The sequence below is a fragment of the Macaca fascicularis genome, chromosome 4 (genome assembly GCF_037993035.2).
Source record: "Macaca fascicularis isolate 582-1 chromosome 4, T2T-MFA8v1.1".
In the NCBI taxonomy this organism is placed as follows: Eukaryota; Metazoa; Chordata; class Mammalia; order Primates; family Cercopithecidae; genus Macaca; species Macaca fascicularis.
In genome coordinates, this window is record NC_088378.1 from 12,347,568 (window position 1) to 12,374,163 (window position 26,596).

General features: G+C 43.5%; 1 protein-coding gene and 1 long non-coding RNA gene across 2 annotated transcripts in view; one reads left to right on the plus strand and one right to left on the minus strand.

The window, feature by feature from the left end:
* Nucleotides 1-18,019, minus strand: part of SNX3 (sorting nexin 3) — a 49,763-nt gene extending 31,744 nt beyond the window's left edge. Inside the window, exon 1 of the mRNA XM_005551526.4 lies at nucleotides 17,754-18,019. Coding sequence (XP_005551583.1) covers nucleotides 17,754-17,915 — 162 coding nt within the window. The 5' untranslated portion in view covers nucleotides 17,916-18,019. The remainder of the gene's footprint in view (nucleotides 1-17,753) is intronic.
* A 6,614-nt stretch (nucleotides 18,020-24,633) lies between these two features.
* LOC135970510 (uncharacterized) lies at nucleotides 24,634-25,124 on the plus strand. The gene is made up of 2 exons (XR_012433330.1): nucleotides 24,634-24,751; nucleotides 24,868-25,124. It is a non-coding gene; the product is annotated as an uncharacterized lncRNA (long non-coding RNA).
* Nucleotides 25,125-26,596: the final 1,472 nt, after the last annotated feature.

A 26,596-nucleotide genomic window follows, 5' to 3' on the forward strand; every position in this document is an offset into this window, starting at 1 on the left:
TGGGTGAGAAAGTGAGACTCTGCCTCAAAAATCAAAACAGGTTAAAAGTGAAAGGACAGAAAATTACATACCCTGCAAATACTCATAAAAAAACTGGACTGGCTATATTAGTGTTAGATAAAGTAGACTGTAAAACACAACAGATGAGTAAGAACTGAGGGTTCTTGGCAAAAAGTCATAAAGAACTACTTTTTTCCTTGCTTTGATAGTTTGAAGGGAAAGAAACTGCCCTCTCCAGTTCCCCCGCCTTTTTTTTTTCCTTCTTTATGAGATGGTGGGTCTCACCCTGTCACCCAGGGTGGAGTGCAGTAGTGCAATCCTGGCCCACTGTAGCCTTGACCTCCTGGGCTCAAACAATCCTCCCACCTCAGTCTCCCGAGTAGCTGGGACTACAGGTGCATGCCACCATACCTAGCTAATTTTTGTATTTTTTGTAGAGAGGAGGGTCTCATTATGTTACCCAAACTGGTTTTTAACTCTTGACCTCAAGTGATCCTCCTGCTTTGGCCTTCCAAAGTTCTGGGATTACAGGAGACAGCCACTGTACCTGGCCCCTCCATACTATTTGTTTCCGTATTTATTACTGTGGTAAAATATGCATAATATAAAATTATCATTTTCAGCATGTTTAAGTGTACAGAGTTCTGTGGCATTAAGTAAATCCATATTGTTATGCAAACATCACCACCATCAATCTCTAGAATATCCACATTTAAAATAATATACTCTGTAAGAATATAAGGCATTTTTTTTTTTTTTTGGCTCTGTTGCCAGGTGGGAGTGCGGTGGCACCATCTCAGCTCACTGCAACCTGCAACCTCTACCTCTTGGGTTCAAGAAATTATGTCTCAGCCTTCCCAGTAGCTGGGACTACAGGCATTCGTCACCATGCCCGCCTAATTTTTCGTATTTTTAGTAAAGATGGGGTTTCGCCATGTTGCCAGTCTGGTCTTGAACTCCTGACCTCAAGTAATCCACCCACCTCGGCCTCCTAAAGTGCTGGGGTTACAGGCATGAGCCACTGTGCCCGGCCAAGAAAATAACTTTTTTTTTTTTTAAGTTCTGGGATACTTGTGCAAAACGTGCAGGTTTGTTACATAGGTATACATGTGCCACGGTGGTTTGCTGCACCTATCAACCTGTCATCTAGGTTTTAAGCCCCACATGCATTAGGTATTTGTTCTAATGCTCTCCCTCCCCTTGTCCCCCAGTCCCTGGCAGGTCCTGGTGTGTGAGGTTCCCCTCCCTGTGTCCATGTGATCTCATTGTTCACCTCCCACTAATGAGTGAAAACATGCGGTGTTTGGTTTTCTGTTCCTGTGTTAGTTTGCTGAGGATGGTGGTTTCCAGTTTCATCCATGTCCCTGCAAAGGACATGAACTCATTCTTTTTTATGACTGCATAGTATTCCATAGTGTATATGTGCCACATTTTCTTTATCCAGTCTATCACTGATGGGCATTTGGGTTGGTTCCAAGTCTTCACTATTATAAATAGTGTTGCAATAAACATACGTGTGCATGTGTCTTTATAGGAGAATGATTTACAATCCTTTGGGTATATATCCAGTAATGGGATTGCTGGATCAAATGGTATATTTCTGGTTCTAGATCCTTGAGGAAATGCCATATTGTCTTCCACAATGGTTGAACTAATTTACACTCCCACCAACAGTGTAAAAGCGTTCCTACTTCTCCACATCGTTGCATCTGTTGTTTCCTGACTTTTTAATGACCACTATTCTAACTAGCGTGAGATGGTATCTCACTGTAGTTTTGATTTGCATTTCTCTAATGACCAATGATGATGAGATTTTTTAAATATGTTTGTTGGCCGCGTAAATGTCTTCTTTTGAGAAGCGTCTGTTCATATCCTTCACCCACTTTTTGAAGGGGTTGTTTTTTTCTTGTAAATTTAAGTTCCTTATAGATTCTGGATATTAGACCTTTGTCAGATGGATAGATTGCAAAAATTTTCTCCCATTCTGTAGGTTGCCTGCTCACCCTAATAATAGTTTCTTTTGCTGTGCTGAACCTTTTTAATTAGATTCCATTTGTCAATTTTGGCTTTTGCTGCCATTGCTTTTGGTGTTTTAGTCATGAAGTCTTTGCTCATGTCTATGTTCTGAATGGTACTGCCTAGGTTTTATTCTAGGGTTCTTATGGTTTTAGGTTTTACATTTAAGTCTTTAATCCATCAGAGTTAATTTTTGTATAAGGTGTAAGGAAGGGGTCCAGTTTGTTTTCTGTATATGGCTAACCAGTTTTCCCAGCACTATTTATTAAATAGGGAATCCTTTCCCCATTGCTTGTTTTTGTCAGGTTTCTCGAGGATCAGATGGTTGTAGATGTGTGGTGTTATTTCTGAGGCCTCTAAGTAAGAAATTCTTGAAAGAGCTTTGAGCATTCCTTTTTTTTTTTTTTTTTTTTTTTTTTTTTTTTTTTTTTTTTTTTTGAGATAGGGTCATGCCCTGTTGCCCTGGCTAGACTACAGAGGTGCAATCTCGGCTCACTGCAACCTCTGCCTCCCAGGTTCAAGTGATTCTCCTGCCTCAGCCTCCCGACTAGCTGGGATTACAGGCGCACACCACCACGTCTGCCTAATTTTTTTTTTTTTTTTGGTCTTTTTAGTAGAGGCAGGGTTTCACCATGTTGGACAGGCTGGTCTCAAACTCCTGATCTCTGGTGATCCACCCACCTTGGCCTCCCAAAATGCTGGGATTATAGGCATGACACACTGCACCTGCCCTTTTTTTTTTTCTTTAAATTGTGTTGATTCTTTTTATTTTTTTTGCCTGGGAACACAAACTCATTACAGAATAGAATGTGTTCTCAGCATTTTATTTTATTTTATTTTATTTATTTATTTATTTTTTTGAGACGGAGTCTCGCTGTGCCGCCCAGGCTGGAGTGCAGTGGCCGGATCTCAGCTCACTGCAAGCTCCGCCTCCCGGGTTCACGCCATTCTCCTGCCTCAGCCTCCCGAGTAGCTGGGACTACAGGCGTCCGCCACATCGCCCGGCTAGTTTTTCGTATTTTTTTTAGTAGAGACGGGGTTTCACCGTGTTAGCCAGGATAGTCTCGATCTCCTGACCTCGTGATCCACCCGTCTCGGCCTCCCAGAGTGCTGGGATTACAGGCTTGAGCCAACGCGCCCGGCCTATTTTTTTTTTTTTTAAGAGATAGGGTTTGCTGTGTTGCCCAGGCTAGAGTGCAGTGGCAAGATCATAACTCAGTGCAGATTCTAATTCCTGGCCTCAAACGATCCTCCTACCTCAGCCTCCCAAATAGCTAAGACTACAGGCTCAAGTCCACACTGGATTACCTTTTGGCAAGAGGAATCAGGAAAGATCATTAGAGTTTAGCATGGGAAAAAAGCAGGTAAACTTTCTTAGCTATACCATAAAGCATGATCAGGAAGTGATATGGTTTGGTTGTATGTCCCTACCCAAATCTCATCTTGAATTGTAACCCCCACGTGTAACCCCCCAGGTGACTGGATCATGGGGGCGGTTCCGCCATGCTCTTCTCGTGATAATGAGTGAGTTATCACGAAAGCTGACGGTTTTATAAGGGGCTCTTTCTGCTCACTTTCTCTTTCCTGGCGCCTTGTGAAGCAGGTACTTGCTTCTTCTTTGCCTTCCATGCTTGTAAGTTTCCTGAGGCCTCCCCAGCTATGCAGTACTGTGAGTCAATTAAACCTCTTTCCTTTATAAATTACCCAGTCTCAGGTAGTAAATTTATAGTGTGAAAATGGAGTAAGACAGGAGGAAACAGGAAACGATTATTGCTAAGTAAGAACGATGAAGTGGTTGATATCTATGATCTATTTTTTGAGTGTGTGACCAGGTCTCACTCTGTCACCTAGGCTGGAGTGCAGTAGCATGACCATGGCTTCATGTAGCCTCGACCTCTCGGGCTCAAGTGATCCTTCTACCTCAGCCTCCTAAGTAGTTGGGACTACTAGTCCATGCCACTATGCCCAGCTAATTAAAAAAAAAAAGTTTAAGTCTCCCTGTGTTGCCCAGGCTGGTCTTGAATGCCTGGGCTCAAGTGATCTTCCCACCTCTGCCTCCAAAAGTGCTAAAATTATAGGCATGAGCCACCATGTCCAGTCTATCATCTGTTTTAACTGGAAATAAGAGTGATTACAGTTTGTAAGAAAATGCAGTAGAATAAACTATATCAGAGAAAACACAGAGTGAAAGTGCCTACCATACCGCCTGAACACAGATGCTTAAAACAAATTATAGCCGGGTGCAGTGACTCATGCCTGTAATCTCAGCACTTTGGGAGGCAGAGGCAGGAGGATTGCTTGAGCTCAGGAGTTCAAAACCAGCCTGGGCAACACAGCGAGACCCTGTCTCTATTTATTAAAAAATTAAAATTAAAATAACAATTTTAAAACCAAATTATACATTATATATAAAATTATAAATAAAAATCGAGAAAAATGTTTGAGTCAGAGAGTAACAAGGAACCACTCCAGTATTATTACTGTGTGATTCTGGCAGGTCATTGACGTCACATGTTGGCAGTGAAGAACAGAAGAGACAGGTGCTCCCCCTACCTAAAACACTACTGGCTCTCTTTTTGCCCTCACACACTTCTGGCCCCTCAGGGCAGACCTGGGTTTCCACTACACCTTATGCATATTTTATGAATTTACCTCTCCCTACTCTCCTTACCACCAGTTTGGAAGCTTCTAAAGGCTAGGCATGTCTTATTCATCTCTTAAACAAGCATCTAGCAATGTCTGGAATATAGCAGACAGTTCATAAATGTTCATTTATTGGACAGTTCTGGGGAAAACTTCTCAGAGAAATCTAGCCCTGCTTCAGGCTGTTGGGAACTTACTAAATGCAGTCACATATGTTATTAAACTTAGCATTCCAAGTACTCAATAAAGCAACTGACCCACAGGAGCTACTCAAGTTAAAATCAACAACTCTAAAAAAGAAATTTAGTTAGAAAAAAACAATTGATCAGATGTCTTGAGGGAAGAAAACTGAGCAAATATTAATTATAGATAAGAATCATATCCTGATGTCTAAAGAAAAACGCTCTAAAACGGCAATTTATCCCAACCTAAGTATATCAACATAATCTGGCCTTATAAACTAAGACAAAAATTCTATCAGTTTACTACGTTGTCCCATTTAGAGTCGGTATCACAGTTTCTCAATTTTCCACTTAACTCCTTCCTTTCTTTTTTTGAGACAGGGTCTCACTCTGTCACCCACGCTGGAGTGCAGTGGTACCATTATAGCTCACTGCAGCCTCAACCTCCTGGGCTCAAATGAGTCTCCCGCCTCAACCTCCTGAGTAGCTGGGACTACAGGTGTGCACCACCACACCCAGCTTTTAGACAGACAGGCAAAGTTTGTAGAAAGGACTTACCTAAGTTATAGTTCAACCAAGACTAATTTAAATTTTATTAACTATTATTTATACAATGGCACACTGCCCTATTACATAGGGGTTTAACATGTAAGAACATGAAACATTAAGACAGGTGTAATGGCTCACATCTGTAGTACCAGCTACTCAGAAGACTGAGGCAGATAAGAGGATTGCTTGAGTTCAGGAGTTCAAGACCAACCTGGGCTACATAGTGATATTCTGTCTCTTAAAACACACACACACACACATATAAAACCCCACAAATCATTAAATGATGATACTGTATAAGAAATTAATTAATTATACAAAAATTAGCTGGGCGTGGTGGCACGCGCCTGTAATCCCAGCTACTCAGGAGGCTGAGGCAGGAGAATCGCTTGAACCCGGGAAGTGGAGGTTGCAGTGAGCCAAGATCGCGCCACTGCACTCCAGCCTGGCAACAGAGTGAGACTCCGTCTCAAAAAAAGAAAAAATTAATTAATTATGGCTAGAAAATATCTAAACCATGATCCTGGCTAGAACTGATTGCAGTCAATTTTGTTTGGCATCATCTTCAGTGTTGGCACTGGTTTGCTGACCGACCCTGAACCACCATGAACCTGCTGCCCACTAGTTTATCAGCACCAACTTTCTTTGCTTTATGTGGGTATTCAAAGGAGTTTACATAAATGGCTTCGAGTGAGAAAATAAACTTCAAAAGTTGAAAATCCTTGTGCCTGGCCTTAGTATTACCAGTGGGATGACAACACAAAGTTACAATTTCTATGTAAAACTGGACCTCTAGGAGGAAAGAATGGTATCTAATATTTCATTCATCACCCAACAATAGGGCTATGCATTAAGATCCTATTATTTGATGAATGTGCAGTGTTATATTTAATGACTATTTCCTCAGTCATTTACTACTGGCTTCCTAAATGAATGTTCTTTCCATAGCCTCATGATACTTTTTAGGGTTTGAGACAGGGTTCTACTCTGTCACATAGGCTGGAGTGCAGTGGTGTGATCTTGGCTCACTGCAACATCCGCCTCCAGGGTTCAAGTGATCCTCCCACCTCAGGCTCTTGAGTAGCTGGGACTACAGGGGCACACCACCACATCTGGTTAATTTTTATATTTTTAGTAGAGACAGGGTTTTGCCACATTGGTCAGGCTGGTCTTGAACTCCTGACCTCAAGTGATCCACCCACCTCAGACTCCACAAGTGCTGGAATTACAGGAGTGAGGCACCATGCCTGGCCTCATGTTTTGATAAAAGATTCTCCAAGTACCTTTTGATTTCCATTATTTCAATGTCACATGAGCAAATTCTAGACACAAAACTGGCAAACCTTTTCTTAAAGGGCAGGATAGTAAACATACTGTTTCAACTACTCAATTCTGCCCTTATAGTATAAAAGCGGTCTTACATAATATGGAAAGAAATGGATATGCTGTGTTCCAATAAAACTTTATTTATAAAAAAAGGTGGGGCCGGGTGCGGTGGCTCAAGCCTGTAATCCCAGCACTTTGGGAGGCTGAGACGGGCGGATCACGAGGTCAGGAGATCGAGACCATCCTGGCTAACACGGTGAAACCCCATCTCTACTAAAAAATACAAAAAACTAGCCGGGCGAGGTGGTGGGCGCCTGTAGTCCCAGCTACTCAGGAGGCTGAGGCAGGAGAATGGCGTAAACCCGGGAGGTGGAGCTTGCAGTGAGCTGAGATCCGGCCACTGCACTCCAGCCTGGGCGACAGAGTGAGACTCCGTCTCAAAAAAATAAAATAAAAAATAAAAAAAATAAAAAAACGTAAGCCCACAGTTTGCCAACCCCTGCTCTATCTATACTCCTTAGTGTCCTACAAATGTCCTCAGTTATATACCACGGTGGAATTTTTGGGTGTAAATTTAAGACAAGACCTGGTGATATACACATATATGCCTAGCTGACAAGATTTTTCTCCACTTGTTTCCACTTGAAGATAACCAGTAAAGTCAACACAAGAGAGGGGTGAGATAGCAAGACCAGACACAAGGAGGGGCTTTGAGACTCCTGTTTCTCAGTATGGATGAGACTTATTGTACAACAGAGGTCATTCCACAAGGGCAGGACTAGAAAAAACAGAAAGCAAACAAGCTATAGGTGACAGGTGCTAAAATAACTTTACAAAAGCCAAAAGAAATGCTCCATCAGTGATAAAATCTAAGTTTACAGAACAAATAATTATGGAATGACCATTCCGATACTGCTGGACACAAAGTAACTTTACGAAATTATTTTAAGTAATTATCTACTTCTCTGCTAGGACATTAAGTGATTCTCTGCTAAGAGACTCTGGCCTCATTTATTTTGGTGGCTCAAATTATATACTCCCATCATTCAATGTCAGCAACTACAATGGTGGGCCTAAGTAAAACCAATCTAGTTTTAAGCAGCCTTGGAAGGGGAAAAAAAAGGTTAATCAACTATTTTTAGAATCTCTAGCCCAATCTCAAGGTATACCCCTATCAGATATGCCATGTCTTCATGCTTGCCTTTTTTCTCAACTTAACAAAATTATCATGAAAGAATCAAAACTTACTCACTTAAGACTTCCAAACTAATGAAAGTACAATTTTACTTCTTGCAAATCAAATGAACTTACTCTAAACCGAAATTCCAGGCATCAGCAAAAAAAAAAGGAGTAAGAGATGATCACAGTGTAGCTTAAAGCCATATCCTAGAAGGGCCAACCACAACCATTTGTTAATGTGGCAAAGCAAAGAACAGTATCTACTCTTCCCTTCTTCACATGGCTGCCTGGTTAAACTTCCCAGCTTCTTTTATAGCTAAGTACGGCAATGGGGCAGAAACAGAAATAACACAACTTCCTGGTTGTGTCCTTCAAGGGCAGAAATAAACCTTCCCCCTGACTAGAATGTGAATATATTAGAAGCTGATAGTCAAGCCACGATACTAATCCTGGACTGTGCCTGAAACCTCTCCATGTGGAGAAAAAACCAAAAGAACAACAAAATTATCTTCTTTATCTGAGAACAGCCCAAACTCTATACTATTTGATACAACCTTTCTGGCAAGCTATAGCAAACATCACATTTTACCAACACATTCCAAATTCCTAGGTTGTCAGTTAAATATTTCTTTAAAGAAGTAGTGGCCAGGCGTGGTGGCTCACGCCTGTATTTTGGGAGGCTGAAGTGGGCAGATCACTTGAGGTCAGGAGTTTGAGACCAGCCTTGGCAAAATGGTGAAACCCCATCTCTACTAAAAATACAAAAATTAGCCAGGCATGGCGGTGCACGAGCTGTACACTCCCAGCTACTTTGGAGGCTGAAGCACGAGAATTGCTTGAACCACAGAGGCGGAGGCTGCAGTGAGCTGAGATTGCACCATTGCACTCCAGTCTGGGCAACAGAGTGAGACTCTGTCTAAAAAAATAAATAAAATAAAAAAACAAAAAACGAAGTAGAACTTTGGTTGAAAGCTTTATGTCTTTTAACTAAGGAATCAAACAGTAAACTGCAGTTCCAGTTTCCTATGCAGGGTCTGGGGAAGGAATGCCAGGCACCACGGCCAGCGTTCCTGACAGGCACCTATGGCAAGAAGCCCCTGACAAGAAACAGGCCAAGGAGATGTATGAGGAAGACAAGGATTTCAAGCAGAAACAAAAAGAGCAGCAGAAAAAACTTGAGGAGCTAAAAGCAAAGGCGACAGGGAAGGGTTCCCTGGACAGGTGGAATTAACAAATCTGGCAAAAGTCTATGGCCATTCTATCCTGAATGCACCCAGTTGCTCATCTGATCTCAGAAGCTAAGTAGGGTTGGGCCTGGTTAGTACTTAGAAGGGAGAAATCTGGAAAACAAGAACAAAAACCAAAAAAACGAACCACTGTGCCCGAGGCAATGATGACCCTTGATCCCATTCCTATTTAAATATCTGTATTTCCTACCATAAAATCTTCTGCTTCCACCCTAGGAAGCAAAGGATGAAATGTCTTGGAGCCTGTTGCACATTTAAGAATAAGCTTTCTCTCTCTCTCTCTCTCTTTTTTTTTTTTAAGCACAGAGTCTCACTGCCACCCAGGATGGAATGTGGTAGTGCAATCTCGACTGACTGCATCCTCTGCCTCCAGGGTTCAAGCAATCTTTGTGCCTCAGCCTCCTGAGTAGCTGGGATTATAGGCATGCACCACCACACTGGCTAATTTTTGTATTTTAGTAGATATGGGTTTTTGCCATGTTGGTAAGGCTGGTCTCGAACTCCTGATCTCGAGTGATCCACCCACCTCAGCCTCCCAAAGTGCTGGGATTACAGGCATGAGCTACCTACCGCACCCGGCCCTAGGAATAAACTTCTGGAAAAAAGAAAATAGCAGTTCCAAGATTTTCTTGGACACCATCTTTCTTATCTGATATTCAATTGCTGGCTCTGTTTACATGAAAGCAGCATAACATGGAACAAACATCAAAGTATCTAATAATAACAGTCTAGTACTTTTTGGAAGCGGTGAGATAAGCATGATGATGAAGGTGAGCAGGAGAGGAAAATTTCTATTACATGTGATCACCAGGATAGTTCAAAGCATTTTTTTAGATTTTCCCCTTTAAAAGTATAAAGTGACAATATTTATAAAGATTCCTTTTTTGAGGCATGCTTGATGGCATGCAACAGTAATCCCAGCTACTTGGCTGAGGTGGGAGGCTCACTTCAGCCCAGGAGTTCAAGACCACTCGACAACACAGCATAACACTGTCTCCAAAAAATCCCAAAAAAATCCCTTTCTTAAATGAATATGTATTTTTGTCTTTTTTTTGTTTTTTACTTCTGGCTTACTTTCATGATTATTATACAGGGATATAGACATGGACGATGCAAGACAAAGGTAAAAAGATCTGGCTTGACTGGATGTAGTCTGTGTCTCCCCTTCTTCCCAAAAACTTAAGCTGTAGAGATCAGTACGCTTTCAGTTAATATTTAAATGCCTCCCCTCCAAAAAGTTTTCTATCTTTGGCAAATGTCGCTGGTTTTCCTCTCTGTTGCCAAGATCTGCTATTCATTTTATGTTTTACTATTTTAGAATCTGTTTTTTTTCTTAACCCCATCAAAGCTACCAACCACTGTGGTTCTATGTATATTTCTCCTCCTCCTCTACTGTCTATCTCAGTGAGACAGAGAGCATGATAAACAGCAGCAGAAATCCTTGCTGCATATCAGTAAAGTGCCCTTACTGGGATGCTTTTTAAACCACCACTGCCAGCCGGGCGCGGTGGCTCACGCCTGTAATCTCAGCACTTTGGGAGGCCGAGGTGGGTGGATCATGAGGTCAGGAGATCGAGACCATCCTGGCTAACATGGTGAAACCCCATCTCTACTAAAAACACAAAAAATTAGCTGGGCATGGTGGCCGGCACCTGTAGCCCCAGCTACTCAGGAGGCTGAGGCAGGAGAATGGCGTGAACTCGGGAGGCGCAACTTGCAGTGAGCCAAGATCGTGCCACTGCACTCCAGCCTGGGTGACAGAGCAAGACTCCGTCTCAAAGACAAAAAAAAGAAAAAAACCCCACCACTGCCCAAACCCCACCCCACCCCAATTAAAAGAGAACCTGAATGGTTTCAAAGGCTCCTCAGGTGGTATGAATGTTCTGTGAGGTCTCTGGGCAACCATGGTGAAACCTTTGTCTGAGACAAGCCTGGGCAACATGGAGAAACCCTATCTCTACAAATACAAAAAAATTAGCCAGGCATAGTTGCATGCTCCTGGAGCCCCAATTACTCAGGAGGTGAAGGTGGGAGGGTTGCCTGAGCCCAGGAGGTTGAGGCTGCAATGAGCTGAGATTGCACCACCGTGCAATCTAGCTTGGGCAAGAGTGAGAACCTGTCTCAAAAAAAAAATGGGCTCTGAAGGTCAGAAAAATCTAGGTTCAAATCCCAGTTTTACCATTTAATAGCTGTGACCTTGGGGAAGTTAACTTTCCTAAACTTCATTTATTTATAAGTGTTCACTATGTGCCAAGCAGTGTTAGATATTGAGTAAGGGTGATTATGACTCCCTGTCCTCCAAGAGCTTATAATGGGTGATAGGAACTTACAGGAAGCCAAAGACAAGCAAACAAATTTAATCCTAACAAGGCTACTAGGACACACAGGAAGGAAATCTGGTCCAGAGTCAAGGGATCAGCAAAATCTCTAAAAAGGGGACATTAAGGCTGAGTCCTGCAGGATAAGTCATAGTAACCAGATGAGGCTGTTAAAGGAAGCCTGTTCTTAACAGAGGCGGAAGTGTGTGCAAAAGGCCTGGATACAAAAGAACTCAGCTTAATTGGGAGATACCAGTTCAGGACTGGAGTCAAAATGAGGAAAGGACACGAGATGAGGATCAATTGGGACTTCGGCTTCTACATCTGCAAAACAGGAGTATTATCTACTCTGCTTGGTTATCTCAATATTAAATTTTACACATACAGCACAGTGCCTTGCACATAATAGATACTCAAATGATACATCCCTTAACAGAACAGAATCCCTAAAAACTCAATATAACAGGGCTACTTTAAAATTGCCACTGTCTTCCTCCCCCACTCTCCATTCTCTTAAGGGATGGATGAGATAAGAACAGAATCTTCACTGCTAATAGCATGCTTCTCCTTGATGGAGATCCTAGAAATGTCAGCCATAGCTGGCAGGAACATGTATAACAGACAACATCTCATTGGCCAATTGATATTTCTGCAGATGTCCTTTGGCATCAAAATGTCCTGATTTTTTTTTTTTTTGAGATGGAGTCTTGCTCTGTTGCCCAGGCTAGAGTGCAGTGGCGCGATCTCGGCTCACTGCAAGCTCTGCCTCCCGGGTTCACGCCATTCTCCTGCCTCAGCCTCCTGAGTAGCTGGGACTACAGGCGCCCACCACCACGCCCGGCTAATTTTTTGTATTTTTAATAGAGACGGGGTTTCACCGTGTTTGCCAGGATGGTCTCGATCTTCTGACCTCGTGATCTGCCCGCCTCGGCCTCCCAAAGTGCTCGGATTACAAGTGTGAGCCACCGCGCCTGGCCTTTCTTTTCTTTTTTTAGAGACAGGGTCTCACTGTGTCACCCAGGCTAGAGTGCAGTGGTGTGATCATGACTCACTGCAGCCTTGACCTCCTCCTGGGCTCAAGAAATCCTCCCACTTCAGCCTCCCACATAGGTGGGACTACAGGCACATACCACCGCACCCGGCTAATTTTTAAATTTTTGTAGAGACAGGGTCTCACTGCATTGCCCAGGCTGTGTGGCAACACCTGAGCTCAAGTAGTCCTCCCACCTTGGCCTCCCAAAGTGCTGGGATTACATACAGGATTTGCTATGCCCGACCCCCCAAATCTTTAAAATACTATTAATATTTTAGCCCTTCAATAATACATGTTTATAATTCCTAAAATTAAGTCTAAGATTTTAAAATTTATTTCTCAGCTTCCAATCTGGATATTAATGACTCCTAATTTAAGATTAGATGACTGACCCAGAGGAAAAAACATACAAGTTTAGAATGGCAAGCAGTCAAGATAAGATGCTACATTTATTTAGCATCTTGCTAAAATTTTTACCAGCCAACGTTATTATTCAGCTTTATGCTTTAATAAAGCTCAACTTTAAAAGATTATTTGGAGCCGGGTATGGTGGCTCATACTTATAATCCTAGCAGTTTTGGAGGCTGAGGTGGGAGTATCACTTGAGCCCAGGAGTTCAAGAGCAGCCCGGGCAACATAGGGAGATCTCGTCTCTACAAATAATTTAAAAATTAGCTGGGCGTGGTGGTGTGTGCCTGTGGTCCCAACTACTAGAGAGGCTGAGGTTGGGAGGATCATTTGAGCCTGGAGGTCAAGCTTCGGTGAGCTGTGACTGCACCACTGCACTCTAGGCTGAGAGTCAGAGGGAGACCCTGCCTTGAAAAAATAAATACATACACAAAGGTTACTTGGTTAAGTACCAAATAAGATAGCTTCTTTTCATACCATGCTTACTTAATGAAGGTATACTTCCAAGACAAGTAGGTTTCTTGGTAAGAAAATCTAACAATTTTAGTAACTCAACCACACGTTAACACAGAAAATGTAGTTGATCACTGACGTTTAATTTAGAAAATGTCTATCTTCAGAAAGAGCTAAATTCTGCGTGCTTATTATGTGCCAGGCACTGTGCTAGAAAGATTCATGTGCCTTATCCCATTTAGTCCTAAGAGGTAGGTACTATTATTAGCACACCTATTTCACAGACGGGAAGTGGAGCTTTGATTTTGTACCCTACCCAGCTAGGAAATGCTAAATCTATTCTTTGAACTGAGGACTATGTCAGAGCTCAAGAAAGATTCTAATTCCATTCCTGTTCAAAACAGTGATCTCCAGGTAAAATAGATCTTGATTAATTTAAAAATCTCCAGAATATTAAAGTTACATTATAGCACAAACTTATAAACAGTGACTGAATTTTACTTTCAGCCTTCTCTTTAATATGCCTAAATAATTCTAGACCTTGAACTTTCCTAAACCTTTAATCATTTATGGCGCTCTCTGCTGTACCTATCCATTAGAACAATTTTTAAAAACATAACACTGTGTAATTATTTTCAAAAGCCCAGAGATACTAATCAAGTGATCCTAATAGTCTTAAACACTATCCTCAAACCAAAAGATAAATGGAGATTGGGAAACTTGCATTCTAAGTGCCACCATCCAGATAAAATTGCCCTGTGAATTAGAGTAATTTCAATCAGATCCTGTAAAACTGAAAATTTTTCTCAAGACCAGAATGAGACAGTAACTGTAAGATAGTTTAAAAGTTCAAATTTTGGAACATAAAATGGTTTTCCATATAGCAAATTCAATAGTAAAAGGTAGTCAGTAGGGGTCAGGGAGAGCAGCAACAGTTTAGAGAATAACAAAATTGCAGGGTTGGGTGGGGTGGCTCATGCCCGTAATCCAACACTGGGAGGCTGAGTGGGACAGGGTCACTTGAGGCCAGGAGTTCAAGACCATCATGGGCAACATAGCAAGTCTCAACTGACAAAAAATAAAAAATTAGCCAGGGGTAGTAGCACCCTGTAGTCCCCAGCTACCTGGGAGGCTGAGGCGGGGGTAACACTTGAGCCCTGAAGTTTGAGACTGCAGTGAGCCATGATCACGTCACTGCATTCCAGCCTGGGCTACAGAGCGGGACTCTTATCTCAAGAAAAAAAAAAAAATTACAAAATATTAAACTATTCATGTCATAGCCACTCTGCCTTAATGCAAGACTATAATTATTCTTAAAAAATCATATGCTGCTCAAATAAGGGCTAATTTCCTTACTATATGGTGTTCTTAGTTTTAAGCTAACACATGACATACTAAAAGAAATCCAGGCCGGGTGTGGGGGCTCACGCCTGTAATCCCAGCACTTTGGGAGGCAAAGGCGGATGAATCATGAGGTCAAGGGATCCAGACCATTCTGGTCAACACAGTGAAACCCCATGTCTACTAAAAATACAAAAATTAGCTGGGCATGGTGGCGCATGCCTGTAGTTCCAGCTACTTGGGTGGCTGAGGCAGGAGAATGGCTTTAACTCGGGAGGCAGAGGTTGCAGTGGGCCGAGATTGCACCACTGCACTCCAGCCTGGCGACAGAGCAAGACTCTGTCTCAAAAAAAATAAAAAAGAAAGAAAGAAATCCAAAGGCATTTCATGCATTAAAAACTCAATTAGGTTTTCATACAGGCACCTGCATTTATGACTGTTAACAGCTATTAACACCCAGTGAGTTGGTTTATACAAAAATACAAACCAAAGTAAGTGTATAATTTGTTAGTTCTCTGACTCATTAATCATTCTTAAAAAAGATTATTTTCAGGCCGGGCGCAGTGGTTCATGTCTGTAATCCCAGCACTTCGGGAAGCCAAGGCAGGTGTATAACGCGGTCAGGAGTTCAAGACCAGCCTGACCAACAGGGTGAAACCCCATCTCTACTAAAAATACAAAAATTAGCCAGACATGGTGGCGTATGCGTGTAATCCCAGCTACTCAGGAGGCTGAGGCAGGAGAATTGCTTGAACCTGGGAGGCGGAGGTTGCTGTGAGCCAAAATAGCGCCACTGCACTCCAACCTGGGCGACAGAGCGAGACTCCATCTCAAAATATATATATATATATATATTATTTTATTTAACATACAAATGACTATTCTGGGCTCAAGTGATGCTCCCACCTCAGCCTCCGGAGTAGCTGCGACCTCAGGCATGCGCACTACCATGCCCAGCTAATTTCTTTTTTTGTGGAGAAGGGGTTTCAACGCGTTGCCCAGGCTGGTTTCAAACTTCAGAGCTCAAGGCACCTCAGCCTCCCACAGTGGTGGGACGAGAGGCGTGAGCCACTGCGCCACGCCCAAAAACCATTTTTAAGTGTCACATCAGTTATTTGCTAAGGTATTAGTTGTATTTAAAAAAAAAAAAAAAAGAGGATTAAGTTATTATACTAGAATCCATTTAATATAATGCACTCGGCAAGATAAACTCAAAGTTAGTAAGTGGAGGAAGTGTAGGCAGGATATTCCAATTCAATTTTGTGACAGGAAGTACCTGCTATGGAAGTCTAGAAACAAGAATACCAAGTTCTGTTTTAGCACAAGAGAAAAAAAAAAAAAGAAAGAAAACACTGGTGTATAGGGCAAAAGAGGAAGTTCTTTTTAGTGAACCATCTGTCAGGTATTACAGACAATTAGAAAAACATTCACTTTTCCGCTAGGTTTATGTGGGAATGTAGTTCCCCAGGTGTACTGGAGCCTGGATTTTGCAGTTTCCCTATGGCAACATAGCCTATGATTCAATTTTTATTTATTTATTTAGAGACAGGGTTTCGCTCTTGTTGCCCAGGCTGGAATGCAATGGCCCGATCTAGACTCACTGCAACCTCTGCCTCCCTGGATTAAGCGATTCTCCAGCCTCAGCCTCCCGAGTAGCTAGGATTACAGGCACGCGCCACCACACCCGGCTAATTTTTTATTTCTAGTACAGATAGGGTTTCTCCATGCTGATCAGGCTGGTGTCGAACTCCCAACCTCGGTGTTCCGCCCACCTGGTCCTCCCAAAGTGCTGGGATTACAGGCGTGAGTCACCGCGCCCGGCCTATGATTCACATTTTACACATCCATAAGAAGACAACAGTGGCTTGAAACAGTAAACTATTCGTTTCATATTTTAAAGTTTAACTTTTTAAAATCAATACTAACTACATAAGAATCATTTTTTAAAAATACTTAAGTTTCACAACTTAAGTGAATATACTACTGAGCTGTCCACTTAAAAATGGTTAGGATGGCAAAGTTCACGTTTTGTGTTTTTCACGACACAAAGTGCGTAAGTTAATGAGAAATTATTTCACTTAAATGTTAATAGTAGCTTGTCATATAAATTTTGATTAAAGGCAAAATCCTCATACTTAATTTTTAATAAAGTAATTTGCTGTCATCTTTAAGTTAATGTAATTAATTTTTAAAGATGCTTCCATACATGGGCAAATTCTTTAATACTTAACTATAGAGTGAAAGTGAAGCACTATTTTCAATATCTTTCAAATCATCTGAATTATTTATTGCCAACAAACACTAGTTGTGAAATTAGGTATATTTTATTTCTGTTGATTTCTTCATTCAGTTAAATGCAAATCTCGAATTAAGACAGCAAGATCTCTAAATAAATAGGCTTTTCTTAAAGCAACTGTAGTTTTGGATTACGAGGTAAGTGACACCACACTTCAGCCTTTAGCAGGGCGGTGGCCCAAAGTGCTTAAGTCAACCATGTCCAATCACCCTTCTGGTCTGGCTCAGCCCTATCAAAAATTGTCAGGCTTCTGTGAACTTTCATTAAGTCCCGTTTAGAAGACTACACAACCTAGGTTACTTTAGTAGCTCGGGAAGGGCCTGGAGCAGCGGGCTTGGCTTGCTACCTCTGGGAAGTCTCCAGGAAGAGAAAACTGGGAAAAGGCTTTAACTTTGCGCAAGCCCCTTCTCTCAGTCAACATCTCCTTCCCTTCCCAGTGAAGGGATGTGTTCTCGAAAGATCTACCCCTTTCCAACTCAAATGTCATTCCCAGATCAGCTGCTGGAGGGGCAAGCGGCGCTCAACCCACGCCCTCCTCTTCGAGCACCTTCTCCAAGTGCTAGGGCGCCGGGCTCGCTCTGCAGCCCCCCACACCAGCCCTACAGGAAGAGGGGCCCTGGCTCACGACCCCGGCCAGCCTCTGCAAGGGGGCTCCCGGCCTGGGCGGCTGTGGCTGCCCGCGGAGGTTCACTCCTGGGCCGAGTGGGGGGTGACCAGAGCCAGCGGGAGGGGTTTCTTGGGAGAGGGGAAAGACGGCCTCACCTTGACCCTGATTTCGTAAGTGGTGAAGCGGCCCCGGCCGACCCCCACCGTCTGCGGGTTGCTCACATCGATCTCGAGGAAGTTGCTGGGGGGTCCGTAGGCATCATTCAGGTTCTGCGGCTTGGTGATCAGCCGCCGGGTGTCAGCCACGGTCTCCGCCATTTCGCTCTAGCCGCCGCCGCCGCCGCGGGCTCCCTCCGCCCCCTCCGCGTTCAGCCTCCGCCGCCGCTGCTGCCCGCCGTGGGGACACGGGGCTCGCGCGCAGCGGTCGCGAAGCGAACGAGCACGTAAAGCGGCCGTTCACCCCGCACGCGAAGCTCCTCCCCGCGCCCCTCAAGCTTCCGCGTCCGAGCCCAGGGGAGAAACAGCTGACTCGCTGGAACGCCGCTCTCGGGTCCCGGGAGGCCCGGCCGAGGCTGGGGAGGGGCACTGCGGGTTGGGGTGTGAGGAGAAGCGGTGTCATGGGACTCGCGGTTGCAAACAGGTTCCGGCCGGACTACAGCGCCCACAATGCACCGCGAGCGCCGCCGCCGCGGGCCTGCGGCCGATGAAGCGAGGACCCAGACGCCGAGGGGCGGTGCTTCCTGTCTCTCTGCGCCAGCCTCGGCCTGCGGCGGGGCAGAGCGCCGGAAACGGCCTTCGCGGCGTTAGGAATTGCGGGCGAAAGTTAAACGGGGAGATTTTAGAGATTCGCCAGCAAATCGAAACAAAACTGCCCCTACTAACTGTACCAACAGTGAACCCTTGAAAATGCCTTTCTGGAGAGGGTTAAACAAATGCCTGAAATGATTTTGCCATAAACCTGAGCGTTCCACCAGACACCCATCTGGATTGATAAATTGAAACCAGTAAAGTGTGGGAGTGAAATAAAAACAAAAGCCCTAGCTAAATTCTAGCATTATGGTCAAACCATATTTGGAGACAGGTCGGCCCGCTAAAACAAAGTAACAGTAGACCGGCTGCAAGCTGCCTTGGGTGTCCACTTTCATTGCTCACGAAGTCCTGGTAAGTTTTTTTTTTTTTTTGAAAATATTAAACGTACCTCTACAGGACTGGAAATGCAACTCACATAAGCCTTTTTCAGAAACGGGGAGGAAGGCCGGGCACGGTGGCTTATGCCCGTAATCCCAGCACTTTGGGAGGCCGAGGCGGGCAGATCACGAGGTCAGGAATTCGAGACTAGCCTTGCCCACATGGTGAAACCCCATCTCTACTTAAAAATGCAAAATTAGCTGGGCGTGGTGGTGTGCGCCTGTAATCCCAGCTATTTAGGAGGCTGAGGCAGGAGAATCGCTTGAACCCAGGAGGCGGAAGTTGCAGTGAGCCGAGCTCGCGCCGTTGCACTCCAGCCTGGGCAATAGAGTGAGACTTCGTCTCAAAAAAAAAAAAAAAGAAAGAAAGAAACGGGGAGAAAACCCAGTTAATTAGGAATTAGGTCCTAGTTCATCTCTCATGGTCTAATGGGAAATGCAGATTTTAAATGTTGAGATACGATACATTTTTCTCTCTTTGTCCGGAGAGTTATCCCTCTTGATGGTATGGTCTCACAACTATTTCTGCATTTTTTAATACGTCAAGTTTAATCCTATAATTACTTTAACCTGATCTTCCCCTCGCCCCCCTTTTTTTAGATTTTAAGTTATTAGTAATTATTTGTGGAGACGGGATCTCACTATGCCAGGCTGGTCTCCAACTCCTAGCATCAAAGTGATCCTCCCGCCGCAGCCTACCATAAGTACTGAGATGGCAGGCATAAGCCACCGTGCTCGGCCTGATCTGTCCCTTGATCCCTTGAACTGAAATTTTCTTTCCTTTTCTTTTCTTTCCTTTTTTTTTTTTTTTTTTTTTTTGAGACGGAGTCTCGCTGTGTCGTTCAGGCTGGAGTGCAGTGGCGCATCTTGTCTTACGGCAATCTCCACCTTCCGGATTCAAGCGATTCTCCTGCCTCAGCCTCCCGAGTAGCTGGGATTACAGGCGTGCGCCACGACACCCAGCTAACTTTTGTGTATTTTTAGTAGAAACGGGGTTTCGCCTTGTTGGCCGGGCTGGTCTCGAACTCCTAACATCAGCCGATCCGCCTGCCTCAGCCTCCCAAAGTGCTGGTAGTACAGGCGTGAGCCACCGTGCCCGGCCAACAGCAACCATTCTTAATAACACTAAGAAACACTGGAATAAAAAGAAATTACTTGGCCGGGTGCGGTGGTTTACTCTTGTAATCCCAGCACTCTTGGAGGCCGAGGCGGGCGGATCACCTCAGGTCGGGAGTTCGAGACCAGCCTGACCAACATGGAGAAACCCTGTCTCTACTAAAAATACAAAATTAGCCAGGCGTGGTAGCACATGCCTGTAATCCCAGCTACTCGGGAAGCTGAGGCAGGAGAATTGCTTGAATCTGGGCGGTGGAGATTGTGGTGAGCCGAGATCGTGCCATTGCACTACAGCCTGGACAACAAGAGCAAAACTCCGTCTCAAAAAAAAAAAAAAAAAAAAAAAAAAAAAAAAAAGAAAAGAAAAGAAAAAGAAATTACTTAAATACAATGTATATTATTTTCCAGAAAACAACATTCATTTATTCATTCAACAAATATTTGTTGAAGGCCTATTAGATGTTTTCATTCTAGGTGCTAGAGATTAAAGGGTAGGTAAGTCAGGTTTATAACCTAGTATATAGTCTATCTTAGGGAGACAAATCAGTAAATAATACACCTGCCAATATGATTGGTGCTATGAGACAAAACTGAATAATGTGACAGATAGCGACAGACAAGCTCATTAGATATTAATGCTGGGCATGTCTCCTAATACAACAGACCAAATGGGAATTTGACTGGTATGATTAGAAATGTGAGCTCAAGCCGGGCGCGGTGGCTCAAGCCTGTAATCCCAGCACTTTGGGAGGCCGAGACGGGCGGATCACAAGGTCAGGAGATCGAGACCATCCTGGCTAACACGGTGAAACCCCGTCTCTACTAAAAAATACAAAAAACTAGCCGGGCGAGGTGGCGGGCGCCTGTGGTCCCAGCTACTCCGGAGGCTGAGGCAGGAGAATGGCGTAAACCCGGGAGGCGGAGCTTGCAGTGAGCTGAGATCCGGCCACTGCACTCCAGCCTGGGCGACAGAGCCAGACTCAGTCTCAAAAAAAAAAAAAGAAATGTGAGCTCAAGAAATGTATATCAATGGCTCTGAATTGAAGTCTATGAAAGCTAAGAGACCAAGAACTACTGTATTTGTTGTCATCGGTGACACCTGAACAAAGCAATCATAGAATATTCTCATAGAATGCTTCTGTCTGATTCCTTGGTGGCCACTCAGGGCACACTTGGGCAGCCGGGACAAATGCCTGCAGTGGGGAAGCGGCTAGGAGGGACAGCAGCACAGCATCATAGCACAGTTGTATAGCCAAAGAAGACCTTCTTGGTGTAAATATCAGGAAAAAAAAAATCTTTATTTTTCAGGAATTGTGATTGCATTTCTAGAATGCAAATCCAGAAAGAATAAGCTACTAGAATTAACAAAATGTAGTGGCAGAATAGAAATATAGAATATAATAGCTTTCCTTTGTCTAGGCAATATCTAGTTAGAATGGAAATGGAAGAAAATACCCTGTTCGCAAGTGACCAGAAGTACAAAATATCTAAGAAGGAAGGGATAGGAGCTACAGGGAGCAAAGGAAACATAGGACTAAAACTATGAAATTATATTAAAAGATGTAAGACAAAACCTAAAGAGAAAAGAGTCTGTGTTCCTGGATGGGAGGACTTAATATCAGAAAAATATCACTCTATCTAAAATTAATAACTTAATACAATTAGAATCTCAGTGTGGTTAGTTTTACTCACCCACTCCTACCTTGGATGGATGGGTGGCAATGAGTCAAGTTTTTTTTTTTTTTTTTTTTTTGAGATGGAGTCTTGCTCTGTCACCCAGGCTGGAGTGCAGTGGCACGATCTTGGCTCACTACCTCTGCCTCCTGGGTTCAAGCTATTCTCCTGCCTCAGCCTCCCAAGTAGCTGGGACTACAGGCGCCCGCCACCACGCCCAGCTAATTTTTGTGTTTTTAGTAGAAACGGGGTTTCACCATGTTGGCCAGGCTGGTCTCGGACTCCTGACCCTGTGATCCACCCACCTCGGCCTCCCAAAGTGCTGGGATTACAGGTGTGAGCCACTGCACCTGGCCCAAAGGTTTTATCGTTCAGAAATGGCAAAACTCGCCGGGCACGGTGGCTCAAGCCTGTAATCCCAGCACTTTGGGAGGCCGAGACGGGCGGATCACGAGGTCAGGAGATCGAGACCATCCTGGCTAACACGGTGAAACCCCGTCTCTACTAAAAAATACAAAAAGCTAGCCGGGCGAGGTGGTGGGCGCCTGTAGTCCCAGCTATTCAGGAGGCTGAGGCAGGAGAATGGCGTAAACCCGGGAGGCGGAGCTTGCAGTGAGCTGAGATCCGACCACTGCACTCCAGCCCGGTTGACAGAGCAAGACTTCGTCTCCAAAAAAAAAAAAAAAAGAAATGGCAAAACTCGGCTGGGCGCAGTGACTCACGCCTGTAATCCCAGCACTTTGGGAGGCCGAGATGGGCGGATCACCTGAGGTCAGAAGTTCGAGACCAGCCTGGCCAACATGGTGAAACCCTGTCTCTACTAAAAATACAAAAAAATAGCCGGGCATGGAGCTGGGCGCCTGTAATCCCAGCTACTCCAGAGGCTGAGGCAGAAGAATGGCTTGAACCTGGGAGGTGGAGGTTGCAGTGAGCCGAGATGGCGCCACTGCGCACTCCAGCCTGGGTGACAAGAGTGAGACTCCGTCTCAAAAAAAAAAAAAAAAAAAGAAATGGCAAAACTAGCTCCAGAATTTATATACTTACCAATATTTTATGCTGCCTCTTAGGCAGGAATTCAAATGGACAATAAGCATAAAAAAGAAATGAAATTACTATCAGCTGACTGTTTAGTGAGCTCAGATTAAACACGAATGGATAATCTTAATGGCCAGAGCCTTCAAACTGTGATAATTAATACTCTACTCAAAGGACGCACCTCTCAGGGCACCCACAGTGATACCAGTATACAGACAACTTATTTTTCTAGAATTAGGCCACTTTAGGAAAACATAAAATTGATGATAGTTTTCTAACATTTTAGCTCATTGTTAGAATATATTCATGTCTTCTCCTCATACCTCCACTTCAACTGCCACTATACTCAAACTTACTAATCATATAAATGCACATTAAACATGAATACTTTTTTCTGTCTATCAGAATGACAAAAATCCAAATGAACAGAAGCACACAGTAGGAAAGTAGGAAAACAGGCATTCATATTTTGATGACATGAGTATGAATTGTTACATCCTTTTGGAAAAGTAATTTGATGATATTTATCAAAAGTAAGACTATTAGAGTAGTTTTACCTGCAAATCTAACTTTTGCTGCAAGAGTCCATGGTACACAAGGTTGTAAGGGCAAGGATGTTTATCACATCTTTGTTTGTAGTGGCAAAAACTGGAAACAGCTCCAAGGCGTATCAGTTTTTAAAAATGCTTGAATTAGGCTGGGCAATGGCTCATACCTGTAATCCCAGCACTTTGGGAGGCCAGGTCAAAGGTCAAATAAATGAAAATATAAATGTAATCCTAGCTACTCGGGAGGCTGAGGCAGGAGAATTGCTTGAACCTGGGAGGTGCATGATGCAGTGAGCCGAGATCACGCCACTGTACTCCAGCTTGGGTGACAGAGTGACACTCCACCTCAAAAAATAATAATAATAATTAATTAATTAATTGGGATTCTGTTTTATCAGCCGGTCCCTTGTGAACTTGATTAATGTGTCACTTCCTCAAAACCTGATCACTTCTAAAGGAAAAGAATAAAATCAAGTCACTGAACCTCTGAAGTGTCAGACTCTGGAATTATGGCTGTCAACGAAAAGAGTCAAACTGTGTGAAATATTTGAAGAGATTTATTCTGAGCCAAACATGAGTGACCAATGGCCCATGATACAGGCCTCAGGAGGTCCTGAGAACATGACCCTAGGATGGTCAGGGTACAGCTTGGTTTTATACATTTTAGGGAGACACGAGACGTCAATTAATACATGTAAGATATACATTGGTTTGGGCCAGAAAGGCGGGACAACTGGAAGTCAGGGCTTCCAAGCCATTAGGCAGATTCAAAGGATTTCTGATTGGCAATTGGTTGAGTTACTATCAATAAAAAAGAATGTCTGGGTTGTGATAAGGGGTTATGAAGAAATAAAGGTTTTATTTTGCAGATAAAGCCTCCAGGTAGAGGGCTTCAGAGAAAATAGATTGTAACTGTTTCTTATCAGATCTAAAGAATCTGTTCTATTGGTAATTCCAAAAGGGAGGAGGGTATGATAAGGCATGTCTGACTGTCCCTTCCCATCATTGCCTGAAATAGTTTTTCAGGTTAACTTTGGAATGCCTTTGGCTGAGAGGAGGGGTCCATTTAGATGGTCGAGGGGACTTAGAATTTTATTTTTGGTTTACGTGGCAAACCTAATGAGATCTGCCAACTTCTCAAGTGCCAGGTGGATTTCTTTTACATCATTTTTCCTATGTGGGGCATTTCAAATCTCACACCCTGACCTACCCTCCAAACTCCTGCTCCCAGGCTGCTGAGCATTCCTGGAGGAAATCTAGACCTACTGGCACCTTTGCAAATTTATGGTTTCCAACTTCGGTTGATCCTTAGACACATCTCAGAAATCCCATTTAATTCTTTTTTTTTTTTTTTTAGATGCAGTTTCGCTCTTGTCGCCAGGCTGGAGCACAATGGTGCAATCTTGGCCCACTGCAACCTCCACCTCCTGGGTTCAAGCAATTCTCCTGCCTCAGCCTCCTGAGTAGCTGGGATTACAGATGCCTGCCAACATGCCAGCTAATTTTCGTTTTTTTTTTTTTTGTTTTTTTTTTTTTTTAGTAGAGATGGGATTTCACCATGTTGGCCAGGCTGGTCTCAAACTCCTAACCTCAGGTGATCCACCTGCCTCAGCCTCCCAAAGTTCTGGGATGACAGATGTGAGCCACCATGCCTGGCCTCCCCTGTTTAATTCTCTTCTCACATTTTGCATTCTTCTTCCTTACTCTCAGCAGATAACCTTACTTCTTCCTGCACAAAGAAAAGTAAAAACCATGAAGCTCAGTGTCTCCCTCCTCACTACCAAAAGACTATTTACAGTATGAGTCAATTTCAGAACTTCTGAGAGCATGAAGCAGACCCACACCACTTTCAGCTTTTGAGGATCTGGACATTTTCAACTTTGGTACTGAGGAAATTATTTAAGGGCATTGTGAGTTGTTTGTTATTTTTAAGTAGATAAAGCATTTACATTATTTACAAATCAAAATGTATTTAAGGGTGTTCATTGAAAAATCTGTCGCCAATTCCTGTCTCCAGCCATCCTCCCTTCTCTATTGACAGCCACTGTTGGCAATTTCTTATGTATCTCATATATATATGAGAAATAGTATGATAGGATACAAACACTTTTGCACCTTACCTCACTTAAATGTTATATGCCAAGGTAGTTACACATCTATATCTGTACAAGAGCAAAGTATTCTATGATATGCCATAATTATTTAACTTATCTTCTACTGACAAATACATGTTGATCCTCATCTTTTACTATTACAGTGCTATAATGAATAACCTTGAATATGCCAGTCATTATACACATGGGAGCATATCTGTAGCATAAATTGCTGTGAATAGAATTACTGAGGCAAAGGATATATGCATTTGTAATTTTGAGAGGTATTGTAAAAATTTCCTTTCATATAGATGAGAAAAAAATAGTTCAAAGCAGCCTGAGCTTGGAGAGGTATGCAAAATTTATCAGGCCCAGAGAAACTTTAAGCAATAAAGACCTTTTTTTTTTTTTTTTTTTTTTTGAGACAGGGTATCACTCTGTCACCCAGGTTGGCGTGCAGTGGTGCAATCATGGCTCACTGTAGCCTCAACTTCAGCTTTGACTTCCTGGGCTTCTGCAGTCCTCCCACCTCAGCCTCCTGAGTAGCTGGACCACAGGTGCATGCCACCACCCCCATATACTTTTTGTATTTTTGGTAGAGTTGGGATTTCGCCTCATTGCCCAGGTTGGTCTCAAACTTGTGAACTCAAGCTTTCCACCCGCCTCAGCCTCCCAAAGTGCTGAGATCACAGACATGAGCCATCATGCCTAACAAGACTTTTTTTTTTTTTTTTTTTTTTTTTAAATAGGCAAAAGGAGGTACTGCCTTGTGGGAGCAGATAGTTTATATTTCTTATTTTAAATTAGTAAATTGGAATTCTGTTTTAACAGCCAGTTCCTTGTAAACTTGATCAGTGCATTGCTTCTTCAAAACCTGGTCGAGCGTGGTGGCTCATGCCTGTCATCCCAGCACTTTGGGATCACTTGAGGTCAGGAGTTCAAGACCAGCCTGGCCAACATGGCAAAATCTCATCTCTACTAAAAATATAAAACAATTAGCCAGGCGTGGTGGCTCACACCTGTAATCCCAGCACTTTGAGAGGCTGAGGCGGGCAGATCACGAGGAGATCGAGACCATCCTGGCTAACACGGTGAAACCCTGTCTCTACTAAAAATACAACAAAAATTAGCCAGGTGTGGTGGTGGGCACCTGTAGTCCCAGCTACTCAGGAGGCTGAGGCAGGAGAATGGCATGAACCCGGGAGGTAGAGCTTGCAGTGAGCCGAGATCGCGCCACTGCACTCCAGCCTGGGTGACAGAGCGAGACTTTGAGACTCCGTCTCAAAAAAAACAAAAAAGAAATTAGTGGGGCATGGTGGTGCACACCTGTAATCCCAGCTACTGGC